The sequence below is a fragment of the Saccopteryx leptura genome, chromosome 5, assembly GCF_036850995.1.
Source record: "Saccopteryx leptura isolate mSacLep1 chromosome 5, mSacLep1_pri_phased_curated, whole genome shotgun sequence".
NCBI lineage: Eukaryota > Metazoa > Chordata > Mammalia > Chiroptera > Emballonuridae > Saccopteryx > Saccopteryx leptura.
In genome coordinates, this window is record NC_089507.1 from 179,237,397 (window position 1) to 179,264,211 (window position 26,815).

The 26,815-nt window shown below is 44.4% G+C and overlaps 1 protein-coding gene across 2 annotated transcripts in view; it reads right to left on the reverse strand.

Moving 5' to 3' along the window:
* The window catches only part of SLC24A3 (solute carrier family 24 member 3), a 641,322-nt gene that overhangs the window by 504,270 nt on the left and 110,237 nt on the right, over window positions 1-26,815 (reverse strand). Inside the window, exon 1 of one of the 2 annotated variants that reach the window (XM_066387037.1) lies at window positions 9,155-10,349. The exons of the other annotated variant lie outside the window; for it this stretch is intronic. Within the exon in view, the coding sequence (XP_066243134.1) occupies window positions 9,155-9,593 (439 nt within the window). The 5' untranslated portion in view covers window positions 9,594-10,349. Of the gene's footprint in view, window positions 1-9,154; window positions 10,350-26,815 lie in introns of those variants that run through there. 2 annotated transcript variants of the gene reach the window in all.

A 26,815-nucleotide genomic window follows, 5' to 3' on the forward strand; every position in this document is an offset into this window, starting at 1 on the left:
TTGAGTCTAGGAGAGTGTTTCTGTTGAACAAATCCCCAATTCACCCCAGCTTCCTCTCCCAATGGATTCCCAGAGGTAACCGGGTCTTTTTCATCAAGACACGACACTGGATGACCCTTGTCTGGGAAATCTGACCCTCCCCTGATAAAGAACTAAAACCCGAGACATGGAGAGACGTGGAAGACTGCCCGATGACACAGCCCCGTCAGTTCACCTTGCAGGGGCACAGTCAACAGACGCTCTTCTCTGCAGTTTTCCAGTCATCTTTTTAACGGCCTCACTTAAATCGGAGTGTACACCAAGGATCACTTGACATTGAAAGAAAGCACATCATATGAAAATCAAAACAAAGCAACTAGACAACAGCAACGTGGAGAAACAGACTCCATACAGAGAAAAGAAAACCTCAAAGAACTATGAATAACTTAGGGATCTAAGAGATGACACTGTATCATTTAAGCAGAACAGGATGCTACTAAAAATAACTTCCAGAGGATAATACAGCTCTTGGAAATAAAAAATACAACAGCAGAAAATAAAAGCCCAGTATAAGAATTGAAAGATATGATTAAGAAAAGCTACAGATATTAGAGCAAAAGAATGAGAAGAAAAAAAAATGTGAGAGAAGAGATGAGAAAGTCAGATCAACCCAGAAAGTCAAACATTCGAATAGTAGATAATCCAGAAGAGGAGAAAAGAGAACTTAAATGGAGAGAATCATAAAGGACAAGGTCCCAGGTCTCAAGGACATAAACTTCCAGATTAAAAGAGCCAGGTGAGTGGCCGAGAAAACGCATGAACAGAACCACCGCAGTCAGTCACAAACGTGGTACTAGTGAACACTGTGAGCAAAGCAAAGCCTGTATGTGCCCGCAGAAGAAAACAGATTTCACTAAAAAAATCAAAACTGGAACAGCATCAGACTTCTCAGAGGCAAGGTGACTCTGGAAGCTGGAAGACAGCAGAACAAGGGCTTCAAAATTCGGGGTGGGGTGGGGTGGGGTGGGGGATGTGTTCTAACTGAAATTCTTGACCCAGCCTAACTAATGTCTAAGTGTGGGGGTAGAATGGCCACATTTCCAAACTCACAACGTCTCCAACCTTTTTGTTATTCCCACACCTCTGTCTTAGGAGGCACCTGGAGAGTGTGATCCCCCAAAAGGTATAGCATAAAACCAAGCAGGACACGTACATGGGTTCCAGGAAGCAGGGCTGTCCAGCTAGGGTGAGATGGGGGAACGGGCAGGGGAGGCTGCCAGGGAGGCTGCAGGGGCCACGCAGATTGACCAGCAGCCTCTCCAGACTGTAGCAGGCCAGAGGGATCTGCTGAATGTTCCTTCAGAATGAGAACTGGACAAATCGAAGGGCACTGTATACATGAAGAGGAGATGAAGGCAACCGGAGGAAGGTCTGGGCTTCAGTTAGGAGCAAAGCCTTAGAAAACTAAGCAGAACGATACTAACTCATGTTCAGGAAAGAAAAAGTAAGCCCAGTGTGTTTCCCAGCTCAGCTGTGAAGACCACTGATGTGGCTCTGATCAGAAGGAAGCACTGACCACTGATACAGCCAAGTGGTGCCCTGTCTTGGCTTCATGTCGGAGCCATCTGCCTCACTTTAAAAACATCTCAATGTCCAGGCTACTCCACTGAGCACTTCACTAGCATCTCTGAGGGGGCAAGGCCCAAACATGAGTGAACTTTCAAGTTAACCCGGGTAATCACAATGTGCAGAGAAGACTGAGACCGATGGAGCAAACCAAAGATACAATGTTCACTGTCATGTGTGCTACTCACAGGTTACTAGTAGTTGTAACTGCTTATAAGCTGGACTTGCAGTAGTTTACTATAGTCCACCTAGATGTCCTGCCAGGAATCAGTCAAAATTCCAAAACCGAATGTTTCACGTTCTTGCTCAAAGCTGGCGCAACTGACTTCTGGTGTCAATTTATGGCACCCCATTTCTCCTGGTCACCCTAGCCCCACTTCACCCACTTTGTTCTGACATCAAAGTCCTGCTTCAGAACACTGCTTGATATTTCCTGCTCACCCCCACCCCACCCTACCCCTGTGCACGCATGCACACGCGCGCACACATGCACCATTCTGCAGCTGACTGCCGCACCACAGTGAAAATGACTCCTGCTGAAGATCAAGCAAGCAGAAGCACAAGGGGGAAAATGAGGAGGAAAACACAAAGTTGCAAATGTAAAATTCCCCCAAACTAGGTCACAAATACCTGACTTTATTTGCTCATTGCTCCTAGAAATAAAGTGATTGACAAGCAAGGAATAACAGCTAGGTATGAACAAGCGCTTTAGGATTTGGACAATTTCAAATACCTGCATGTTGCCATTCTAATCTCATCCATCTACACACCAATCCCATCAAGGGGCAAAGGCTCCCTCTGGGGCCTGTGCCTGAACCCCAGTCGCCTGCTGCAGCCTCCCACAGTGTCTGGGTGCCAGCCTACTGCCCATCTGCATCTGTGAGGGACGCTGTCTCTCCTGCCTCTCTGCCAGCACTTGGTATTTTCATGGTTTCAGTTTTGCCAATCTAATATTGAAAAGTGGTACTTTGTCATTTTAAAATGAAGATTTCCCTGATTACTATGAACGCTGAGGATTTGGGCCATTTGCAACTGCTTGTTTTGTGAATTGCTTGCCTTTACCTTTTGCCCAATGTTCTGTGAGTTTGCCTTTCTGTCCCCATTCTTTACCAACCTAATTGCTTTTATTTCCCAAGTCCCAGCTTCTCCTGACCAGCAACACCTCCTCCACGTCATGCTGTTTTTCTCACCTGTATCTCTCACGGTGCCTGAAAATTAGTTGTCCGACACCTCTCCTCCCCCTAAAGCCCGAGCACCATGACGATGTATTCTGGGTATCCGTCTCTGACCCTGCTATCACCTCAGCAACTAGCAAGAAGCTGCAGGTGTTTACTGAATGAATGAACAAAGTTCCCTGTACCTGACACCAGAAACCCACTCAAGGTGTGTCACTGAAGAGAGGGTCATAAAGGGACCATTTGAACAGGTGGGGGCAGGGCTGGGAAAACCAACAAAGGACAGTGAAGCCCCCAGCACTACTTGCAACAATAAGAGAACCAGGCGAGAATAGCAGGGACCCTTGGAGACCTCCGGCCATGGGGCAAGTCTGGGAGGTGTCGTCAAGTCTGAGCAATGCTGACTCGGAGACTCAAACTGCCTGGCTGGTACCCACTGCCACTTGACTCTTAATAAACTTTCTTCCACTTGAATCCTTAATACTTTCAATTCTAAATCCTACGGAATAATGCCATGTTTCAAACCACTGCAAACAATAAACAAAAATCATTGCCAAACAAGCTCTACAGGAATTGAAGACAGGAAAAGGCCAGAAAAACTAGAATTACCTTCCCAGCAGAATCACCCACCCATCAGTTATGTGGCTCTCAGGGGTGTTTTCTGAACTCCCGGCATCTCAGTTTCCCATTATACAAGTCTGTGTACTATTATTCTCCACCCCATCCAAAAAAATATTTTGCTTAAAGAAAAGAATTCTTCTTACAGAAAAATACAGTTGCCCAAGTCCTGTTCTATCAGCCCAGCTCCATCAGGCCTTGGAATTCTCAGCAAATGGCTGGTTTTGCAATTCTTTTGGCTTTGCCAACCCTCCGGGGTAAAAAAAATCTTCCCACAAGGATTGGAGGCTTTCAAGTGGAGGAAATCTCTGAGAAAAATCTGGGTTGATGAGCAACTAAGAAAAGCCAGGAGGAAAGAGACATATCTATATATGTTTAGGCAGAAATAGAAAAGGTTGAAAAGCAATGTTTCTAAAATACTGCTTCTATGAAAGCAACCTTCTGTTCCTCCTCTACTCTCGGCTGGCTGAAAAAGGCAGTGTAGTTCCCACGTTCTGTCGCGTCCTCCTGAGCCCAGCCCAGCTAGCACAGTGACACGCAGCTCTGCCCAAGGTGTCCCGGGCCCCAATCTCGCCACTTAGTGAGGTGACATGCAGCAAGGCACTCACTTTTCTGGAACTCAGTGTTAGTCCATGAAAAATAAGTAACAACATCGAATTTGCTGGATTGGGGACAGAATTATAAATCATGAAAATAGGCCGTGGACGGTTGGCTCAGCGGTAGAGCGTCGGCCTGGCGTGCGGGGGACCCGGGTTCGATTCCTGGCCAGGGCACATAGGAGAAGTGCCCATTTACTTCTCCACCCCCTCCTTCCTCTCTGTCTCTCTCTTCCCCTCCCGCAGCCGAGGCTCCATTGGAGCAGGGATGGCCCGGGCGCTGGGGATGGCTCCTTGGCCTCTGCCCCAGGCGCTGGAGTGGCTCTGGTCGCGGCAGAGCGACGCCCCGGAGGGGCAGAGCATCGCCCCCTGGTGGGCAGAGTGTCGCCCCCTGGTGGGTGTGCCGGGTGGATCCCGGTCGGGCGCATGCGGGAGTCTGTCTGACTGTCTCTCCCCGTTTCCAGCTTCAGAAAAATACAAAAAAAAAAATAATAATAAATAAATAACGTGTGCTAGCCTGTGGGCTCCTGGCACGCAGTAGATTTATTACAGGTGCTATAGTCTGGAAATCAAAGAGCTTCTTTACTTAACAAATATCTTTGGAACAGCTACTATGGGCTGGGTCCCTAGTCGGCAAACTGTGGCTCACGAGCCACATGCAGCTCTTTGGCCCCTTGAGTGTGGCTCTTCCACAAAATACCACGTGCAGGTGCTACCTCGATAAGGAATGTACCTACCTATATAGTTTAAGTTTAAAAATTTTGGCTCTCAAAAGAAATTTCAATCGTTGTACTGTTGATATTTGACTCTGTTGACTAATGAGTTTGCCGACCACTGGAGCCACTGGATGATGGAGGTGACAAAGATGAGAAAAGTTCATAGGATCACTGACTTCCTGAGTTTAGAATCTGTTGAAGAAGAGATTGTTACTCAAATCAAAACCAAAGAAAAACATAATTGCCAATTGGGACAAATGTCACAAAGGGGACATAGAGCCTGCTCAGAGACCAAAATGGGGGGCCTGGTCTGGTCAGGAAGATCTTGGGCAGGGGAGTGAAGGATGAAGAACTAATGAGCAGCAATGGTGACAGTGGGACCAGCATGTGCTAGAAATCTGGGGCCTGAAGTGTCATCCTTTTGCGAAACAGAAGGAAGGCCAGAGTGCTGAAGCGTGGAAAGGGGGGATAAAGCTGAGAGCCCGGCAAGGCCTCCCTGTGAGCCATGTGAGAGACTGAAAGGTCGTGGTCATGGTCCTCTAAGAACAGGAAACCACCAAGCTAAAGATGGGCTCTCAGATCTTGCAACTGACAATTGCTGTAAAACTCCACTGCAGCCCTCTTGTCACCTCTGGACCCCACACCAAGTTAGAGGAGCAGCACTGTTTTCATTATTGCAAGGTATTCCAAAAATTATGTCCACACATATATTCCAAGAGAATAAGGGGGAGGGGCATTCATCATCATTCACCATTTACCACCTCGGGAAATATCTACAATTTCTCCTAAGTCATCATTCTTTTGAATTCCTGGTTTTCCAAAGAGATCCACACCAGTATCTCCCATCCCACATGCTCTCCTTACAACATACCCTGACACATCTCCACTGAGTAAGTGATGGCATCCATCTCCTTGAACGTGGGCTGACATCTCTCACCGCCTTGACTGATGGGAATGTGATACCATGTAACTTCTGAGGCTAAGATATAAAATGCCATGCACTTCAGCCTTACTCTCTTTGAACCCAGCTGCCATTCTCTGGTCAAGCCACATGTAGGTGTTCTGGCTGACATCACAGCTGAGGGCTCAGCCAACAGCTGGCATCAGCTGTAGACACTGGAGTGATGTTGTTGCCAGATGATTACAGACCCAGCTGTCAAGTTACCTAGCTTTCAATCTTTCCAGCTGAGGCCCAGACATAACGGAGCAGAGAAAAGCCATCTCCCACTATGCTCTGTCTAAATTCCTGAGTTCAGATATCCATGAGCAGAGAATTAAAGTAGTTGTTCTATGCTACTACATTTGAGCTGGTTTGATATGCAGCAATAGTAACCGGGACAGAGAGTGTCTCAAAGTATGTGTGTATGTGAACATACATATATATGTATAATTTTTCTTATTCACTACTGACCTCTCAGGAACCTTCTTCAGGGGTTTTATCCATACTACTTATGGAAAAAGATGACCAGGTTCCTTACTTTTAAAATAGTCAAAACATTTTAAAGTAATCCATCCTCACTGAAAAAAAGAAAACCCTTGTTAGCAAATCTAACAACTTATTTCAATTGGTTTTGCAAATAGAGATAAAAAAATAGATCTTCATCGGCAACAACTAAATAGGACATCCAGGGCTCCGTCTTTCTACACTGCTGAAGGCTCAAACATCCACAAAGGGTATTTGCAGATTAAATAAGGCAATGCCTACAAAGTGTACTTAGCACAGTGACTACCTTTTAGGAGCCCACCAAATTCTAGTTATTATTATTCCCTTGTCGTTGGGAAAACCATCATTCTTCTTGATTCCATCACTAAGCCTTTGGACCTAAATTTAACAATGCTCTTGTTTCATCTCAGGAGAAAAGAATCTATATTGTTTGGTTAAATGTCAAAAAAAGGAATCTCAGATTCCATACAATTAGAAATATTATACAACATTAAATAACATAACTGCCACACACCTCTATTTTGGTTTAGTAAAAGAACAGTCCTTTTCATTTCTTTTTTTTTAAAAAGTCAATATGTGTTAGAAAAAAGGTTTCTGCATAACTCAATCACTGCATGACTTTCAAGGTGAATAAATAAAAAATATTACCTTTGATCCTTATGAAGGTACCCCCTATGCCGTTATATAAATATTACAAAGCTGTACCCACATGGTGGTTTGAATACCAGGGAACAGAGATGGAATCAAAGAGCCAGGTCGACTAGGACTGGTTTCCTTCTCTACTCATCAATTGCTGTGTGATCTTAAGCGAATCACTCAACCTAAGTCATAGCATCTTTAAAACAAGGCTAAATTCCATACTTTTTATCCATACTGGAAGGACCCTTAAGTAGAGTAGCCCCAAGTTCCCAGGGTAATAGTCACTATTCAAATGCCGAAGTACGCTGAATGACAACCTCCCAAGCAAAATAATCACTTGCAGATTCATATTCACTAATTAATATCTTTAAAATTCTCTCAAAAATCCTGTGCCTTGCTGCAAATATTGCTGTGCATCACGTAATGAAATTGTCAATACATAATAGAAGAAAAAGTGATCAGACACAAAATTAGGACTAACACGTCTTTTGGGGAAAATAAATGAGGCTGTACTGTGTCCCCTTAACACTGTTGGCTTTTCACTGTTACCTTCAGGTTACAGGCAGGGTGAGGGTCTTCTTAAGCCACACATTTATGCAAGGGAGTGGAGAGGGAAAGAGAGCATGAGTGGTAGGAAGAAGAGAGCGAGATCGAGGGGAGCAGTGGGGGAACGGGCTGTGCGATGGAACCAAATCTGAATCACTAGCACCTGAACGGAAATGTCACTGCTAGGGAAACCATTTCAGAATGACAGTTTAGTCACCAGTTTGCACGGTGTCTGACACTCCGTTCTTCAGAACATCCTAGCTTTCTCGGGGCCCAGGCATGCCCCTGCTACTGATGGACTTAATTGTATAGGTCACATTCTCCATCCAGTAAAATGTATTTTCTATCCTGGAAAGCAGTGGGAACTCTATGACTCACAGAGCCCCGACATGCAAGAAAAATGGCCGGCATGTAATTGACTTGGAATGGCCCTTTCCAAAGGTGGCATGAAGTACAGGATAGCTTTGCACTCATAGAAACTGAGATCGAAAAGGGAGTCATGAAAACTCTCTTGGTGAGAACTGGCAGTGTCCAACCCTGTCCTTGGACAGAGGTCCACCTCCCTCACCTTTCCTCATGTCAGCCCTCATAGCCAGATAATCTGGGATTCAGGAGCAACAGGGAGAGCTGTGGAGTCTTACTAGCCTCACTGAAGACCAGAACAGACTCTCATATTACCATATATGATAAAGTCTGTCAACAGGTCTGTTACGACCTGAACCAAGATGGACCATCTGCTTTCCTCAAAGAGCAGAGATCAGCCAGTTTGGGGAAGATCCCTTAACTTGATGGCACCTTTAAGCATATTTTACTGTCACTATTCAAATGCCTCATTGTGCACTTCGTAACACCTTGTATTAAAGCTCCATCTATCCTAATACCAAAGCACATATTTGTAACTGCTTTTCCTCACAATGATTTCTATGACTCTTTTCCCAGGAACCATGCCACCTGAACATTCGGCTGGGGTATAAAACCGTTTTACAACAGTTACTCTTCCAAGTCTTCCCTCTGTTTTTAGACAGCTGCCTCCCAGGGTCCAAATTGTTTTTGGTGGACAACTGTTCTGAACACATTTCTCCACAAGATCTATTTCAGCTCAAGGAAGGCCAAGGACAAAGATAAATCAAGTTGTGGGTTAGAGGTAGACCCACTGCAGGGCATCATGAAAGCAGAATGCAGAGTGCTGGGCAGTCCGTTGCTTCCAGAACTTCAAGTTCACAAAAGGGATCAGTCTTCCCAGTGACTGATTCGTTTAAGAGAACAATCCATTTCTAAACCCTAGCCGGGTGGCCAACACTTTTTTCCTATCCGAAGTTCCCAGGATCTGTCCTGCAAAGGTGGGTATGGAGCTTTCTACCTGGTTCACCCTGACTATTCCACATGGAGAACACTTGGGAACTAAGTGCTCATCAGTCACCAGCCCCTTTCACGCCTTCAACCCAAAGACTATACAGGTGGTTACCTGCACAGGTAACGAATCTTGCCAGGTCATCTTTACTGGGGGACTTGCTTAGGTAACAGTCCCCACCGCCACCATCACTAGTCCCTCCAGTTTGTCAGTAAGTCCCTCCAAAAGACACAGGTAAGGGTTCCCAGGGCCAGCCAGGCACCCCAGCGTGCTAGCTACCTCTCCCTTGCGCGGACCTCGCCTTCAGGGCCCCCTCTGCCCGAGCCCCTCAGGGACAGTGGGAGAACGTGTGCCCGGCACCCTGCCCGCAGGCCCAACCTGCTCGCCCGGTGCCCAGCCCAGGGACCCCCGAGCTGAGCTGCCGGAGCTGCAGCGCCCACTCAGGGCAGGCAGCTAGCACTCACCATTATGTTCTTGCATGCTCGACAGCGACCAGAGCAGCAGCGCCACCAAGGCCAGGAAGCAGAGCTGGCTCAGCAGAAGGTCCCTCCGGCGACTCCGGCGACGCTCGCGATCCTCGTCCTCCGGCGACGGCATCCTCGGGAGGCAGGGCAGCGGCCCCGGCGGACGGCCGCCGCTCGGATGGCAGGCGGCCGTGGCGGGGACGGAGGCGGGAGGCAGCCCTGCGCTCTGGAGCCGCGCGTCCTCGCTGCGCTCCCGCCCGGCCGCCGCTGCTGCCTCCTGTTCCCCTTCCGCGCCGCTGCCTGTCTTCTTCTGCTCTTGGTCCTCGTCGTTGCTATCGCTCAGTCCCTCCTCTCCCTCCTCCTCCTCCTCCTCCTCTTCGCCTTGGGCCCGCGCCGCCGCCTCCCGGCACTCGGGGTCCCTCTCCTCCTCGCGCGCCATGGCTCCCACGCTCCGCGTCCGCGTTCGGCCTGGGGCGGCGGCGCGGCGGGGGCAGCGGGGGTGGCCAGGAGGCGGGGGCGGCGGCGGCCGAGGAGGAGGAGCGGGGACGGACCCGCGGGAGAAGGCCCCGCCGCTGGCCAACTCCGCTGGCTGGCGAGGTCACCGGGCTGGTTCCGGCCTCGGCCGCTGCAGGAGCGCTTCGTGGGGCCGCCGCCTACTCCATGGTCCGCGTGCAATGAGCCGGGCCGAGCGGGGCCGGAGCGCGCGGGAGCACGGAGGGCGCAACTCCTGCAGCCTGCAACGCGCAGGGACACGGGCGGGGGGCAGTGCGGGGACACAGCCGATCGCTGGCCAACACAGCGCAGAGGGGGCGCGTGAGGAGGAGACCGAGCAGAGGGAGCCCGGTGCGCAAGCCTTCAATCGTTCCGTGCCCTGGCAAGGGGGGGCGGCGGGATAGGCCCCCCCCTCTCAGGAAACGCAAGCTGCCGAAAGACGAGTCACCAGAAAGATGGATTCACCCTAAACTTTCAGAGTATCCCACAGTCACTTCAGCTTCCTATCCACCCTCTTCCCAGAAAGGGAGTGCCCCGAGTTTGCCTGGCAGCGCACGCCCAGCCACCCGCCTCGCCTCCTCCTGTGGGCCTCCTGGGTTTCCCTCCGTCCCCTATGGGGATCCCCCTGCACGCTAGTCTCCGGACCTGGAACAGGACTCCCCAGAGGCTCTGGCTCATGGGAGGGGGGTGTCCTGGCTCCCCCCTCTGGCCCAAGCTTGCACATCACTCCTGATTATGCTGGACCCAGCGGATGCAGTGGATAAGGGAAGTGGGGCACCTGGCACTGTCAGTGAGTGAGGTGGCTTGGGGATCTCTCGCCAGCCTTGGGAGGAGGCGCTCCTGGGCTTTCATCAGGGAGCATCAGCTGGCCCCTGCCTCTGAGGTCAGCTCTCTAGTACCCCCATTCCCTTGCATCCAAGGTGTTGTCTGTCGGAGAGCCAGGCTGGGTCCAAAGCCTGGCAGAAGGTATGTATGCATTTAGAGGGGACACCTATGGTGTCAGGCACACACACCCTGGCTTCTCAGGCTTCCTGCCTCCCTAGGGCTGCTGGTCAGGATGGCTGATGGATACAGTCCTGAGGAGGAGATTCATTTGTGGTGTGGCTGAAAACTAAAGATCTTGTTCCTAAAAGAATCATTTGGAAACTACGGTAGGTGTTTGTGTGAGTGTCTCCATGGAGTCCAATCATATCAGAGAATCTAGCAGCAGATGTCTAGGGAGGTGAAGAGAAAGGAGGGAACCTCTGTCTAGATTTCTTCACTCCTCTGTCTGGGAGGACCCAGAGTGTCCTAAGTGTGCTTCTCCCTGTGGGTGACCTCCTAGCCCATAGCCTCCCAGATGACCCACAATTGCATCTGGGGACATGGGTGGCTTCCTTCCCACAGAGAGGCCATTTCACTCAATAAGATTGAAGAACTTTTGCTTTCTGGTCATATCATTTATTTACTTCTCAGCTTGGCATCTTGCCAGACATACAGAGCACCTTCCCTACAATGCTCTTCTATCAAATGTGGTGGTCTCTTTGCTTTGATTACCAGGTACAGAGGAGGATTTAAAAATATGTAAGTTCGCCTGACCTGTAGTGGCGCAGTGGATAAAGCGTGGACCTGGAACGCTGAGGTCGCCGGTTCAAAACCCTGGGCTTGCCTGGTCAAGGCACATGTGGGAGTTGATGCTTCCTGCTCCTCCCTCCTTCTTTCTCTCTCTCTTTCTCTCTCTCTCTCCTCTCAAAAATAAATAAATAATAAAATAAAAAAATTAAAATAAAAATATGTAAGTTTATTCAGGATGGAATGTGTGTAGGAATTTCTCCAGTCGAATTATCTTCATCAAACATTCGGAGACACAGAAACGAAAGTTTGGGAGCTCAGAATACTCTGTCTTTCATTAAACTAACCAGGAAATACCCTCCAATTGCTTTTTCTCGTGTACATAGGGAAAATAAAAGTGAGAGAGAGAATCTGGAACTAATTGGGTTAGAGAGAGAACACTAGCTCAGGGGAAGAGTACCAGAGGCAGAGGGTGTTGTGAAATCTGGTGCTGGGAGAAGTGTCAGAAAGGGAGGACAGGGGAAGAGGGACACAGCAAGACCTGGCAATTCCCTGGAAGTTCTCTCAGCACCTGCAGTGAGTGAAAGGAAGAACGAAGCGGAGGGACGAGGCAGGGGGGAGAGGTTGCTCTTTGACACACAGAAATGATTGTTTAGTTAACGTTCATTTAGACAGATTTTAGAGCAAACGTGTTGATATACAGCAGAGAGAAAGATCCCAGAGAGGCCAACCACTACCCAAGAAGAAAAATGGAGTTCTCCCGTTCCCAGTCTGATAGTACCGTGGCCTGGTGGGGCCCTGCCCAAACTGCATGGCTTCTGTGCAGGAAGAAGAGGAAAGTCCTTGGTCAGAATGCCCTCCTCTCCCCTCATTCCAACAGGGACAAACGAGGTGGGAGGCAGGCTCTCAAGCCCACTGTCAGCACCAGATAAGAGAGACAGACTTCAGTGTGCTCCTCTCCCAAGGAAAGGAGTTATTTGTATCCGTTGTCTCCCAGAAAGCTCTCCCAGGAAATGAGTTTCGTTAGAAACAGGACATGTACTAACTAAGGTGCTGTTTATCTTTCACCATCAGGATCCCCATCGATCCTAGCATAGCTTTTGCCTTTTATTTATTTATTTATTTATTTATCTGTTTGATCTCCCAGTTTGTGTAAGGAATGTTTGGGAGAAAATCCCAGGCCTTGATACATTAATCTGAGAATTAGATTGCTTAGAAAGAGAGATATCACCGGAGATGTATTCAGGCCTTTACCCTTCCGAGAGTGAGATGGGCGTGTCACCAGCCATGCTCCCTGGTTCTACCTCCATAAACGTTCCAGTTTCAGTTCTATGCAAAGACTTTGGGCCTGATGTGCACAGTGTGCTTCATCATTCTATAGCTCTTACTTTATAACAAAGAATAAAAAACCTTCCGTGACCACATTTGCTAACACTCAGCCCATGCCAGCTCTTAAGCAGCCGGTGAGTGGGACTTTGTGCCTAGACCGCCAGCCTCTTCCAGGCCTGCTGCAAAATTTCCAGGTTTCCGGCCTTCCCTCTCCCACAGCGCCCAGACCTGACAGAGCAGTTTCCACAGCAAAGCAAGGTTGTGTCAGATAAACCACCAATTGAGGAGGGAGGGAGGGGGCAGAGGAAACATCAGAGAAGTCACTTGCTTGGCAAGGTAACGAGTCAGCCTCCTGGCCATGGCTGCTCCATAAACAAGGAAATATAGCACAACCAACAAGAGGAAAGACCTAGAGATGTTCATAAAAAACACCTTTGAATACAATAAGGCCAAGTGTTAGTGACGAGGGAAATAAAAGGGAGGAACACTTCCTTGGACTGTTCCCAGAACAGCCCTGCTCTGGCACCCCCTCTGGGCATGCCTGAAGATTTCCTAGTCCAGGCCTCACCTCACTGGTCACTGCTTCGCCTCCGGAAACAACAAATTCATAGGCTGTTCCTCACCCCCAGGTGTGTCACCCTACGCCTGCACAGTCACCCAGATCTAGACAAAAACCCAACTTCAGCCAAGAAGGCCTGACAACTGGTTTCCCTCCCAATTCTTTTCTGCTGCCTTATCCGAAAGCCAGTGAGACTGCTCCTGTAGCCTCCTCCTGAGCCGTGAGCATTTTGAAGAACCCCAAAGAATCGCTCCTCTGAGTGAGTTGATCCCACGCTCCACATCATAAGGCATTTGAGAGTACCAGGTCGGCAAGGGGGCGCTCGTGTTAGTTTGTGTTCAGTTTACAACTGCAGTTTAAAGAAACTGCTTATTTTATAGTAGTTTCCAATTTTTAATTTTCTTTTTGCTCAATTGTCTGCATTTATTTGGTGATTTTGACTCACTACATAGATATGACTATAGATTTCTTTTTCTATTGAACTATTTTTATATTCATGGCTGTCCATCCTTTTTAATTTATTAATGTATAAAGTATGTGCAGGAAGATGCATATGGCTTAAGCATTTAGTGCAATGACTTTGCTTATACGTATACACCCTACATGGGTTCCAAATCATGACTTAGAATGTTTCCTGCCAACCCCTGCCAAGCAGTAATCCTCCAGGGACTGTCCCTCTCCCACCTCTTCTGCCCTAGGTCATTGCTGCCTGTCCATGAAATTTAGGTAAATGGAGGCTATTTTGTTGTGTGTATGTGTAGGGCTTTCTTTATTTTTATTTTTTTACCTGATGCTTCAGTTCCCTTCCAAGTTTAGTGTAAGCCAAGAATAACCAAACCACTGCCTCTGGATTAGATACAAATGACCTTCCAGATTAACTAATTTTATAAGGAACTTCAACCCAAATTGAAACAGTCACTGGCTGCTTCTCAAACTGGTTACAGTGCATAAGGGGAGACTGAAGGGTAACTACAGGACAAGAGGTCAACTGGCAGACGTAGGGGGTCAAGTTTTTAAAGACAAGCATAGAAGAATTCCTAAAATGTGCTTAAAATGTGGAGCTTTTAATGGAAAAAGCCCAGCCAATTTCCCATGCACTCTGCCCATCCCCTTTTCTTCTGAGAGAGGAGAGAGTACAGGTACCAAAAGGGAAGACTCCTGCTAGTCCAAGGCAGGGCCAGGGAGCATCCCGGCGGTGAAAATGGGTAGACATGAAAGTCCACGGGAGCTTGTTAGGAATGCCCATTACCAAGGATCAGGAGGTCTGCAGGTCTGCATCCTTTACAAACTCCCAGGTCTGCATCCTTCACAAACTCCCAGGTCTGCATCCTTTACAAACTCCCAGGTCTGCATCCTTCACAAACTCCCAGGTCTGCATCCTTCACAAACTCCCAGGTCTGCATCCTTCACAAACTCCCAGGGAGTCTCCTGTGCTAACGTTTCAGTTCTGCTACTCTAGGGACAGAGACAGATTGCTGTGTATTTCTGGTGGATCCTGAAGGGAAAAGCTAAAAAGACAACATAAATTACCTAGCCCTTTTTGGTCAATATTTTTCATTTATTTTTGGTGTGTCTGGAAGCAGTAAAGAAAGAGTACGCAAACACCCCCATGCCTGTTGCTGTATCTGGCTCTGTTTTGCATGAGTTCTATTTAAAAAAAAAAAAAACTAGGCCTGACCTGTGGTGGCGCAGTGGATAAAGTGTCGACCTGGAAATGCTGAGGTCACCAGTTCAAAACCCTGGGCTTGCCTGGTCAAGGCACATATGGGAGTTGATGCTTCCAGCTCCTCTCCCCTTCTCTCTCTCTCTCTCTCTCTCTCTCTCTCTGTCTCTCTACCTCTCTCTCTCCTCTCTAAAAATGAATAAATAAAAAAAAATAAAATAAAAAATAAAAAAACTATAAAAAACAATCTAGAGCATGGAAATAATCAAGATTAAAATTTTAGATCCTCAGCGGACAAAAGTTAAGTATTCATAATTTGAGTGTTTTTGTTCATTCTATCAGACTTGTTCAGAAAGAAAACACATAACCTCCACTAGTTTTTTTTGTTGCTGTGAACTCGGGCAGACAGGGTGCTGAGTATGGCAGAGAAAACCAAGGAGGACCCTAAGGCTTATTGATGTAAACGTAAATACTAAGTTTGGAAATCCCATGTTTTCTGTTTTTAAAAAAATCTGTAAATGCTTTATCATTTTTAAATTTCAAAACCTCATACTAATAGACCATTGCAGTGCTTTTCAACTGGCGATCGCAGACTGGTCCACCAGAAATCCGTGCTGGTCTGCGAAAGAGTTCACCACCTTCCTGTTGTATGAAGATTATAGACCCACTGCTTTTAGTCTAATTTGCCTATGCTCAGGGTGATTTCTGTCGCAGCGGTACCCAAAATAATTCTCCTATTTTCACCAGTCCCCAAGTGTAAAAATGTTGAAAACCACTGGACTCTGGTATACATCTTAAGTGGCAAAAGCAAGCTGTATTATAAATTGTATAATGTTATTTTTGTTAAATTTAAGCAAAATCATGTGTGTGTGTCTTCCTACAGATGTATATAACATATAAATACACATATATGTTATACTTATATATAAATAAAAGTGCACTTATAAATTATATATATAATGTAAAATACATATATATATATTTTTAGAAGGTCAGCAGTAGTTACTTTTGGAGGTGGGACTATAGGATTTGGTGTGGGAATCAGTGAGTGAGAAGGGACTTCCAATTTATATATATATAATTATATATATGTTATTATTATTATTATATATATTATTTTGCTGACACCAGCATGTCCTATTATTTTACTTTAAAATATTTTGAAAAATGAAAAGAATCTGTCCATGCGTAAGTAGTTAAAACAAGTTGACTTACAGGAACTGACATGGCTGACTTTGGCAGGATGAACAAAAGGCTGGGACCAGGTCTCCAGGACTGCCTGCCTTCCTGCAGAACTGAGCGAGCATCTTACCCAGCAATGGCTGCTGCCTGCCCTGTGTGTGAGGCTCCTTTCTAAGGGACTGCATTAACTTTGGTTGCGGGGGAGGGGCAGGTTACCCAGGTGGTTGCCTTTCCTAGCTAGAGCAGAAAGCTGGGCTTCAGATCCTAATCTAGCCCCAGATCTAAGGTACTTTCTTCCCTATGCCTCAGTTTCCTTGTTGTTACCTAGAAAGATAGCAACAACCTGTCCTCTGAGAGATGTTTGCAGCAATGAAACTTTCTGAAACTACAAAGCATTCAAAGGAAAGAGATGCCAAAGTCAATCGCTTTTCACACTTTAACAACATTGTGTTATCTTTATGAGGATAGCTCCTCTCCCCCAACACCTGGAATCTAAATGCTGATTAGAATCCTATTCATAAGGGTTGTAAACACATGAACCATCACCAAGTCTCAGTCATCAGAGAGAGCCGAGGTCATGTCCTAAAAGGGTGGGATGGCCCCATGTTGTACCCTGCTGCTATCAGTGCCCCAAACAGAAAGTTGACAGGCCACACACTGCCAACCTTGAAAAGCTGTAGTGGTGTGCCCCCTGGTGGCAGTGGTAGACATCCTCCTAGGAGATTTCTATTGCCTCTAGAAGAATTTCTTTCCAGCCAATCTACCCGTCATTACTGACTGGTTCAGCTTAATTTCAGACTGAATCCTCAGTCTTTTTATTTTCTACATGTCTTCTGTGGACCCTGAGAAAGAAGATACCTACTAAGAAGGGTTCTTGGTGGCTAACTGGCTCAAATTTAAAAACAGAGCCTAGCAGCCATTTCTATACAGGGTCCTATCATTCAAATTGCATTACAGGAAGAAGCCAGCACTTAAACCGCCTGACTTCACTGTGTTTCTGCCATCTGAGCCTCTTATAAAGGAGTTCATGGTATCCTATTTCAACCAATAAGACTGAGGCTTTCCCCATCCAATCAGAGCTGTGAAGCTATATTCCCATCAGTATCTTCACCAACCAATCAGAAAGGCTTTATTCTGACCAATCAGGGCAGTGCCTTTTGGGCCAGTCAGATTGCTAAGCTATAGAGTCCTCATTTGCATGAAGATGAGCCAATCTGAGGCCCGTGGGTGGGGATTTCTGTCTAATATAAGCCGGCTCCCCAGTGCCTGGGAGTATACTCTCCCTTTCCACTGAATATCGGAGGTGACATGTACCCAGCTGGATCTGAAACACCAAATATGTCTTACTGGAGCAGAGCAGACCAGCACAGGTCAGACCAATGCAGAGTGGAGCAGGGCAGAGCAGAGCAGAACTGTCCAGCAAGAGAGGGGTCTAACCCCAGGGCTGTTCCACAGACATGCGGCTTCAAAATTCAGCTGTAACACTATGGAGCTCTTCCACTCTTACAGATGTGCTATATCATAGTTGAGCTGTTTGACTGAATAAAGTTTCCTTATTCACCACACCCCAAACTAGGGATTCCTGTTGGTGTTGAACTGGCACCAGCAGCCATCTATTGATACTTATTAGGCAACATCTGACATTGAAAGGACTGTGGCATCACATGCCTCAGTCCCTGCCTTCAACTGTTTGTTTTATTGCAGAGATTTCCTCATAGTTTTATTATTAGCCATACTGCCTTAGGGTACTTAAATATTTCACTTGTTTAAAATTAAATCCCTTTCTCTGAAAATTGACACCTGAGGTAGACAGGACTCATTCATAGCATTTCTGTTCTAGTCATTTATTATTCTTGTTACTCAAAATGTGCCAGAGCACAGCACCTCCTGGGAGCTGCTTAGGAATGTAGAATCCCAGGCCCAGAGCACATCTACCAACTCAGAATTTTTATCTTAACACAATACACAGAAGATTTCTATGTACATTAAAGGTTGAGAAGTATGGATTTGGTTAGTACTTCCTCACAGATGATATGACTAGGTCTTCATAACTACCTACATGGCCAGCTATAAATTGTAACACTCAAGATTACATGTACCATTAAAAACAAAACTTTCCATGTCTCATTTCCTTTTAAATGCCTCTTAAATATGGAAAACCAACAGAACCCAATTCCCAGTGGGTAAGCATTTAAAGTAATCTATAAGCAATAGATTCTAAAGTCCCAAGGAATAAGAATTCCAGCTACATAATTAAACATTTAACTGTGAATAGCAACATCTTTTTATTCCAGATAATATTCAAAATAAGAATTTCTAAGTTAAATCCCACACTTATTGTAAACTGTTACTTCAACACCACCATCACTCTTTAATACATTTTAAACACAAAACAGGGTACAAAGTAAACTTTGAAAAGGCAGCAAGAGAATTTGAGAATATACTCGCCTTGATAGAATACATTTTATTTTCTTTCAAAGTGTTTCCATGCCAGGCTGCATTAGTCATATTCTCATTAGAAAATTATTCCAAAAATATCAAGTTTTTGAATAGGATGACAAAAATTATTAAAGGAATAAAAATAGTTCTTTGAAATGTTAAAAATTGAGTGCAATATTTTTAAAACTTTTTATGAGATCATTTTAAACCTCCAGAAAGTTACAAAAATAGCACAGGGTTCTTATAAACCCTTCATGAACTTCCTTTAATATTATCACCTTTGATATTTATAGTGAACAAATCTGTAAAATTAATATAGTACCATCTAAACTACAAACCTTATTTAAATTTTATCACTCTTTATTCTAAGGTCTTTTTTTGTTCTGGTCTACTATCCAGGATCCATCCCACATTGCATTCAGTGGTTATTTCTCCTTAGTCTCCTCCAACCTATGACCATTCTCAGTCTTTCCTTATTTTTTATGATTTTGACATTTTTAAAAAGTACTAATGTGTCACAGTGACAATGAACTACTTGAAGTAGCAAACCTGTCATTTGGTTCCCATTCTTCACACCTGGCACCACTTGTCATGGTGACAATGAACTACTCAGAGACCAGATGACAAGCTCTGAGGGGCCTCGGGGAGGCAACAGCTCTGGTCAGCAGACTGAAGGACTGAAGCTTCATCTCCAGCCTTACTCAGATATTTATTAGCCAGTACAAATAACTCAAGGAAGCAGACAGAAGTTTTCAGGGGGGAAAGTAAAGGAAAAGGAACATACTGACTTCTAATCTTTGTTCTGAGAGCCTAAACATTTCTTGTTGCTGAGTCTTATCCAGCTGTTTTGCTGTTTCCAGCACACACTGTTTCCAGTATGGGATCAGAGAGGCCCCTGGACTTTTGTCTGCTCAGGGCTTTCACCCTAAGGCACCTTGCTGTCTCTAATTGTCATCCTAACTCTGTATATTTTCATAGCGTATTCCGACACTGATGGTTTATTTTTTAGCATGTTCTTCAATTTTTTATGATTCTGATCAATTTCACTTTGGTTAATATTTTCTCCAAATTAGCAAGAGATTGTGCTTTTTGAGCCATAAAATGAGGCTGAGTCCTCATTGCATCATACTAATGGGTTTGTGATGTGAATATGTCTTATTCTTGGTGATGTTAGCCTTGAGCACTTGAATTAATATATTAGAAAGATTCTTTAAAACTAAGGAAATCTTGTTTCTCAACAAAATTTTACCCATTAATTTTAGAATCCATTGGTAGATCTTGTCCACAATAATTATTACTGTGGTATTCAACTGTTTTATAAAATAGTTACCTGACATTTCTCTGAAGCATTAAATGACTATGAAATGAGCCTTAAGTGTGTTTGAGTAGGCTAAGAATTTTAGGAAGGAGGGGAGCCGTGTTCAAACAATACAAAATGATGGGGAGAAGATGACATAAAGATTCCTCTATTGGTTGTATTGCTGTCCTATCTTGGTATCCCTGTGAATTGCTTATGTCAATCACAATATCAAGACCTCATAGATAAAATTTTACAACTTTTCCATAGATATGAATCTACCAGCCAAGGACTTGAGGATTATAAGACATAGAATTGTATTCTTTAATTAAAAGAACAATAGTGCTATTGGGAGTGACAAAATCAAGTAACTGTCTATATGAACAAAAACCTAGTGTTAGTAAAGTATATAAATTAAGATGAGGAAGTTATTTACAATCAAAGTGATTGCATTTTTTTTAAACCATCAACATTTTTTTAGTAGTAACAAATTCTTTTGATAGGCACTATTTTTGTCTTTGATTCCTTGAAGTAGTGTTCATGAAATCCTTGGTCAGACCTGGTGGGTGTCATGCTATTTGATAGCTCCAACTTCAAAACATCATAGTTTCTGGGGTTTTTTTTCCTTAAAACATAAATTTTCCTTTCTTTGAATTTAAGAGAAACCTTAAAGACTCTAAAGAGCTCCTGGTCCTACACAGTGAATCACTTTTATTCCTTCCTGGGCAATAATCTCTTTGGCATAAATATTCTGCCAAAACTAGGACTCAAATGAACCAGGTGCTAACTCTGGCTTCTCCACTGATATGCAGGATTAGGAGAATGTCACAAGTTCCAGGTGCTCCATTTTCTCATTTATAAAAACCTTATTTACTCTCAAGATATAGCTATCACCTTTTTACTTATAGTGATATCCAGTTATCAGAGAGTTTTATTTTTCCTGTAGGAGGAATTGCTAACCTTTCCCATGGCGACCACAGGCATAAAGACTTTAGCTTTTGATCTTTGTGAGTTCCTCATTATAATAATTCTCACATGTCAGGTGATTACTAAGATGTTTAATTGTCCTACAAAATCTCACATGGGTAATGCTTCTCTGGCTCTTTAAATTTTCATGAGCAGAAGAATGATAAAGTGAGAATGTTCAAAAGTCTTTCCCTTCACAACAACAATGAGAACACTGGGAAATATGGTTAGAGTCAACTTTTTCACAACTCCGAAAACTAACCAACTACTTCTAGCAATATAGGGAGCATTTATTCAAGAAAAAAAATGGCTGAAGCTAAGTGCGAGCAGCAGGCTTTGTGGCATTTTAACTTGCTCTATCCCCACCCCCACTTCCCAGAACCATGGTGGCCTTGAGAACACATAGTTCACAATCACAGGAAAGACAACAGCCTAGCAGCTATTAGAAGGAGTAGAATATCTTTATTTGCTGTGACTGGTGGTCCTCTGAAAGTCTTCTCTTTATTTAATCTAACTTGGAGTACATTAAATACAAATAGCTTTTTGCCTATGAAAATTCGTTAAAAATCATCAGTGAAAATTGTTTAAAATCATGGCTGCCTGAGGTATTGAATAACAGATGGGACAAACAGTGTGGACAAGTCCTGCTGGGGGTGAGGATGACAGAGACGCAAAGACCCAACTCCAGGGACCAGGTTCAGTGATGCAGATCCAATTTATTCAGGAAGTAAGCTAGCTTATATATGTGGGTTCAGCCTATAGGGTGTTACAGAGTGTCCCTCATAGTCAATGGTTGAAAAGATCAGGGAGCTGCATGGTTGGCGCTAAGTCACTCCCTTATAGCAGGCGAGCTTCCTTCCTGGTATGCCCAGGAGGCTTCTGGGAACTGGAGTATTCTCACAGCATTGCATCAGCCACAGCTGCTAGGACTGTGCTCTACACTCCACCCACATCTCCCCCTTCTCTTTTGATTAAGGCCAATTGGACTTGATGAATGACAGCTTGCTGTTGTTGTAGCTTCTGAATGCTACGCATTATGCAACGGAACTCTAGTAGAACTAAAAAAAACTATAATACCTATTATACTCTATGCTAATAGATTAGCTGGATTAAACAATGAGGCAAGCTTCTGTAATGTTTGACTAGTTAGGAAATAGAACGGAGGTCTTAAACAGGGAATTCCTCCTAGGGGTCGAGATGTCATTTCTCTCCCATTATGTTACAGAGACTTTCTAGGTGCCGTTAAACACAGTTCCCTTTTGATTGTAAAAAATAGACGTAGGTCCATGCATGCTCCCTTCCCACAAAGGTCCCAGCGTCCAAACACAGAACGGATGGCTTGCCGTGGGCTGCATACTGCATATGGTTGCAAGGCACATTACACAAATTACAGCAACATGACAAATCATACAATTTCAATAATCACAAAGGTACATTTCACCAGTCTCTGAGCACTTTGCCAAAAGCACAAAATGTGCTCGGCCTTCTTTCTAGCCATGGGAAAAGCTTCCCAGGGCAGAGGAAGGGCCTCCAGCAAAGCCACCCCCTAACCCCATCAGGGTATTTCACATTGTTCAAAATCCATAAGTCCATCTAACAAAAAATCCAGCTCACTCAGGTCATAGTCCGGGAAATCAGTCCACAAACGTGAGGCCTCAGCCACCTCACTCATCCTTGCCATCCTGGCAGGTCTTACACTGTTCCAAAGAGGAGCACGTGGCAATGGCAGTCAGCATTTCCATCTCTGCTCTAGAGAGCATTATGGCATCCACCCCTATGTCCCAAAATGTCAGCGAACCCACCAGCAGCTTAGATACCCCCTGCTGTTCCAGCAGCCACTCTGCGATGCAAGCCTGGCTGCCGTTCATCCTTCCGCTGCAGCTGCTGCTGTTTACCTTCTGGAGTCTGCGAATCGCAATTCTGGCCCAATTCTCCTCATCCTCCAATGATGAACTGAAAACACCAGCTCGCGCTGTTGGGCTCGAGCCCTGGGCTGCCGCCGCCTGTGTCTGGGAGTCAGCGGTTACTATAGCACACATAAATAAGGACAGAGCACCAGGGCCTGGGGGCCTGTCAGGGGTAATTCTCTGGGCCCGCCCCACCAAAGCCTCCACATTCCCCCAGGTGATGGGGTGCACACGCTGGCTGTAAGGTCTTCTTCTGGAGCACTGAGGACCTCCTCCCCTCAGGCGTAGTCAGTGTGGAGAAGGCCAGGGCTGTGGCTTTGAATGGGTGAAGACTGAATCATTTAGTGGGTGCCCAAGAAACCCTGTCAAGCAGGTTGGGGTGTTCCTGGAATCCAAATTGGCTGAAAAACACAAGCATAACCTTTCCCTTGCATTAGAAGGGGGTGTGATCCCTGCCACTGTGCCATGGCTGGGTCTTTCTAGCATCATTTCAGAGAGGGGGCGGGAAGAGAGAGCGAGAAATACAGAAAAATAGACAAGACAGAAAGAAAAAAGACACATGGGGGTGTATAGGCTGACCTAAAGGTCTACAGCAGAAACACATGTTGAAGTTAAAGCTGGGGTAGAAAATGGCATCTGAGAGGCTGGGGTGGGGCATTGAGCCCCGGCAGGGATTGCGGTAGTAGCGACTTCTGCTTTTTCTGGCGGCAGAGCTGATGGCACAGTTAGCAACTCGGTTGGTTTCGTTTCTGCGTGCTCAGCAGCGATTTTGTCAAACTCGGAGGCTAAACTACTTTCCTTTTCAGTGGAGGGGGGCAAATAGGAAGGTAGGGGCTCCTCTGAAAGAGGAGTAGCCTGTAGGACCTTAGGGACTGGTGGAGGGTCCTCAGCAGGAGCACCGGTCAAGCAGGCATGTACTGCCAATAAGGCAGGAGTGAGGCCGAGAGGGAAGGTTTGCCCCTCATGTACCTTGGCCGAACAAACACGTCGGAGAGCTTGGACCCAAGTATTCGGGTCCCAGAGAGGCGCGTCCTCAATCCAGGGACTGAGACCAGAGAGAATTTCCCAGTAAGTACAGAGATCCTTTTCACAAACTTCAACTTGCCTACTCTGCAATAGGACGTGCAGGGCTCGAGCCTGCGGGGCTTGAGAGTAAGGGAGAAGGTTTCCCATTGTAGAGGGTCACTCACCCATCCCTTGGATGCTGGTTAGGTCCCTGCCCGACATTGGGTGCCAGTTGTGGACAAGTCCTGCTGGGGGTAAGGACGACGGAGACGCAAAGACCCAACTTTGGGGACCAGGTTCAGTGACACAGACTCAATTTATTCAGGAAGTAAGCAAGCTTACATAGATGGGTTCAGCCTATAGGGTGTTACAGCATGTTCCTCAAAGCCAATGGTTGAAAAGATCAGGGAGCTGCATGGTTGGTGCTAAGTCACTTCTTTATAGCAGGCAAACTTTCTTTCTGGGTATGCCCAGGAGGCTTCTGGGTGCTGGAGTATTCTCACAGCATTGCATCAGCCACAGCTGCTAGGAATGTGCTCTACACTCCACCCACAAAAGAGTAGGGTAACAAAAACTCTTAAAAAATAAAAAATAGAGAAAGAAAGAGATGCCAAGAGGGCTTTGAAAACTCCTAATATCTGGAAATCTAGAAAGCCACACACATATATAGGGCATGGTACATGTCTAGGGCTTGGTCCATACAATATAAAACCTGAAAGGACCTGCATGTTCTCACTTCTGACAGACTAGAGGCTCTGCACAAGTAAAAAAAGATTAAGACTGATTTGTAAACTGTCTAGCTGAATTTTGAAGTCATACCTGAATACACACACTGAACCTCTTGGCAAAGAATAAATTTGTTGTTTCCTGGCATGTAATAAAATCTCTATAAACATATAGTTGACCAGTATACTAACTAAGCAGATACTTCAGTGGTCACAAATGACAAAGAATGCTAATTTTGCAGAATTAGTTAAGTCACTGAAAAAAAAAACACACCCAGAAACAATAACAAACCTTAAGGAAAGAGGATAATCTTAGTTTTATAGTTATCACATTATTTTTACTTAATATGTCTAGTTTCCAACAAAAAATTATGAGACATGTAAAAAAAAAAGTATCATCCATAACAGAAAAATAAAAGAACAGTGCACAGAAACTGTCCCTAGGAAACACAGCCATTGAATATACCAGACAAAGCCTTTAAATCAACTATTTTAAATGTGACCTTAGAACTAAAAAAAGTCTAAAATCTAAAGAAAAGTATAAGAAAAATGAGTACAATAATTGAAATAAAATTCACTAGAGGGTCTGACCAAATAATTTGAACATGTAGAAGAAAGAATTAGCAAACTTGAAGAATTAGCAAAATTGAAAGTAACATTTTTTATACTTCATTTACAATAGTATAACAAAGTATAAAATATTTTGGAATAAATTTAACAAAACAAGTCCACTGACACCTACAAAGGACCATTGATAGAAACTAAAAAGAACCAAATTAGTGGAAAAACATCTTATGTTTATTAATTAAAATACTGAGAATAGTTATGATGGCACTATTCTTTAAATTGATTTACAGACTTAATGTAATACCAGATTATCTGTGTAAACCACAGATCCAGGAAGCTCAGAGAACACCAAGAAGGATAATTGCCAAGAAAGAACTACATTTAAGGCATATCATAATTAAACTTCAGAAAGTAAAAAAAAAAAAAGAAAAATCTGTACTTTTGCAGACATTAAAATATTGATTCTTAAATTAATATAGATGTGGACTTGCTATTTCCAATCTAAAATTATAAAGAGATTGGGAGTCATACTTTGTCCTAAAATTTTTACTGATGTCTTTTAACAGAAGTAAAAAGGTGAAAAAAAAACCCCTGAAAATTCAACAACTCATTTTGGATCCATAAAAGAAGTGAAATGACAAGGAAAACTGTTGCTCTCAAAGTAACAGAGGCAAACAGGAAAATAAAGAAAAGTTCAACTTATGGGAGCAGAAACTCTGAGCACAAACCTCCAAAAGAACCAGTACATGAAAATGTAAATTGTTACTGATCAATTATTGGAGGGCAGACAAGTCTGAGAGTTAAAAACTTCGGGGAGTGGAGCCAGGCATAAAGGGGATTTCAGAAATTTGATTTTTACCACCTACGGCTCCACAAGATTTCACCATGCTACTGGTCAAAGTCTCTTCATGCTTCCAGCAGGGAGAGGGGAAAAGGATACATTTAAAAATATATATTATTGAGAACCAGAGCCTGAACTATTAGCAATTTATCAGAGCCTAAGCAACCTGGAGGAAAGGAAACACCCCACTCCAGTGCACTCTTCAGCCATCTTGTCCCCCTAAGGGGCTGGGAGGAAAAACTAGATATGCTTATAAGTTTATATCCAGAGGCACAGGCTCATTAAAGACTGAGATCCAATTATGGGATAATAGAAAGCTTCCCTCTCACAATACCTCACACCACACTACTAAAGGCCTATTTACTGCGGCTTCATTTGCCCTAGACACCACATCATATTATAAAGAAAAAAATTACAAGATATATTTAAATGGGAAAATAATAGTTTGAAGAGACAGAACAAGCATCAGAATCAGGCTCAGGTATGACAAGGAGGTTGAAATAATCAGACCAGGAAGTTAAAATAATTAAGATCACCACAGTAAATGTTCTAATGTAGAAAGTAAACAACATACAAAAACGTGCAATGATGCAGAGATGGATATTCTAGGAACTTAAAATTTTCAAGGGATTGATAACACCATAATAGAAATTAAGAATTTCTTTGATGGGCTCATTAGTACACTGGACATAGTTGAGGTAACCATCTCTGAGCTTGAGGCTATGTCTATAGAAACTTCAAAAATGGAAAAGTAGAGAAAAAAAAATAAGAATACAGAACTGAATATCCAAGAATTTCAGGATTACTACAAAAGGTGTAATATATGCATAGTGGAAATATCAGAGATGAATAAGAGAAAGAAACGAAATATTTGAAACAATAATGACTGATAGTTTCCTCCAAATTACTGTTAGACACAAGCCACAGGTCCGGGAAACTCAAAGAACACCAAGAAAGATAATTGCCAAGAAAGGACTACATCAAGGGCATATCATATTCAAACTTCAGAAAGTCAAAAATAAAGAAAAAAATATTGAAAGAAGTCAGAGGAGAAACACCGTACCTATAAATAAGAATATATCTGACTTCTCTTCAGAAATATGCAAGCAAAGAGAGAGTGGTATGATATATTTCAAGT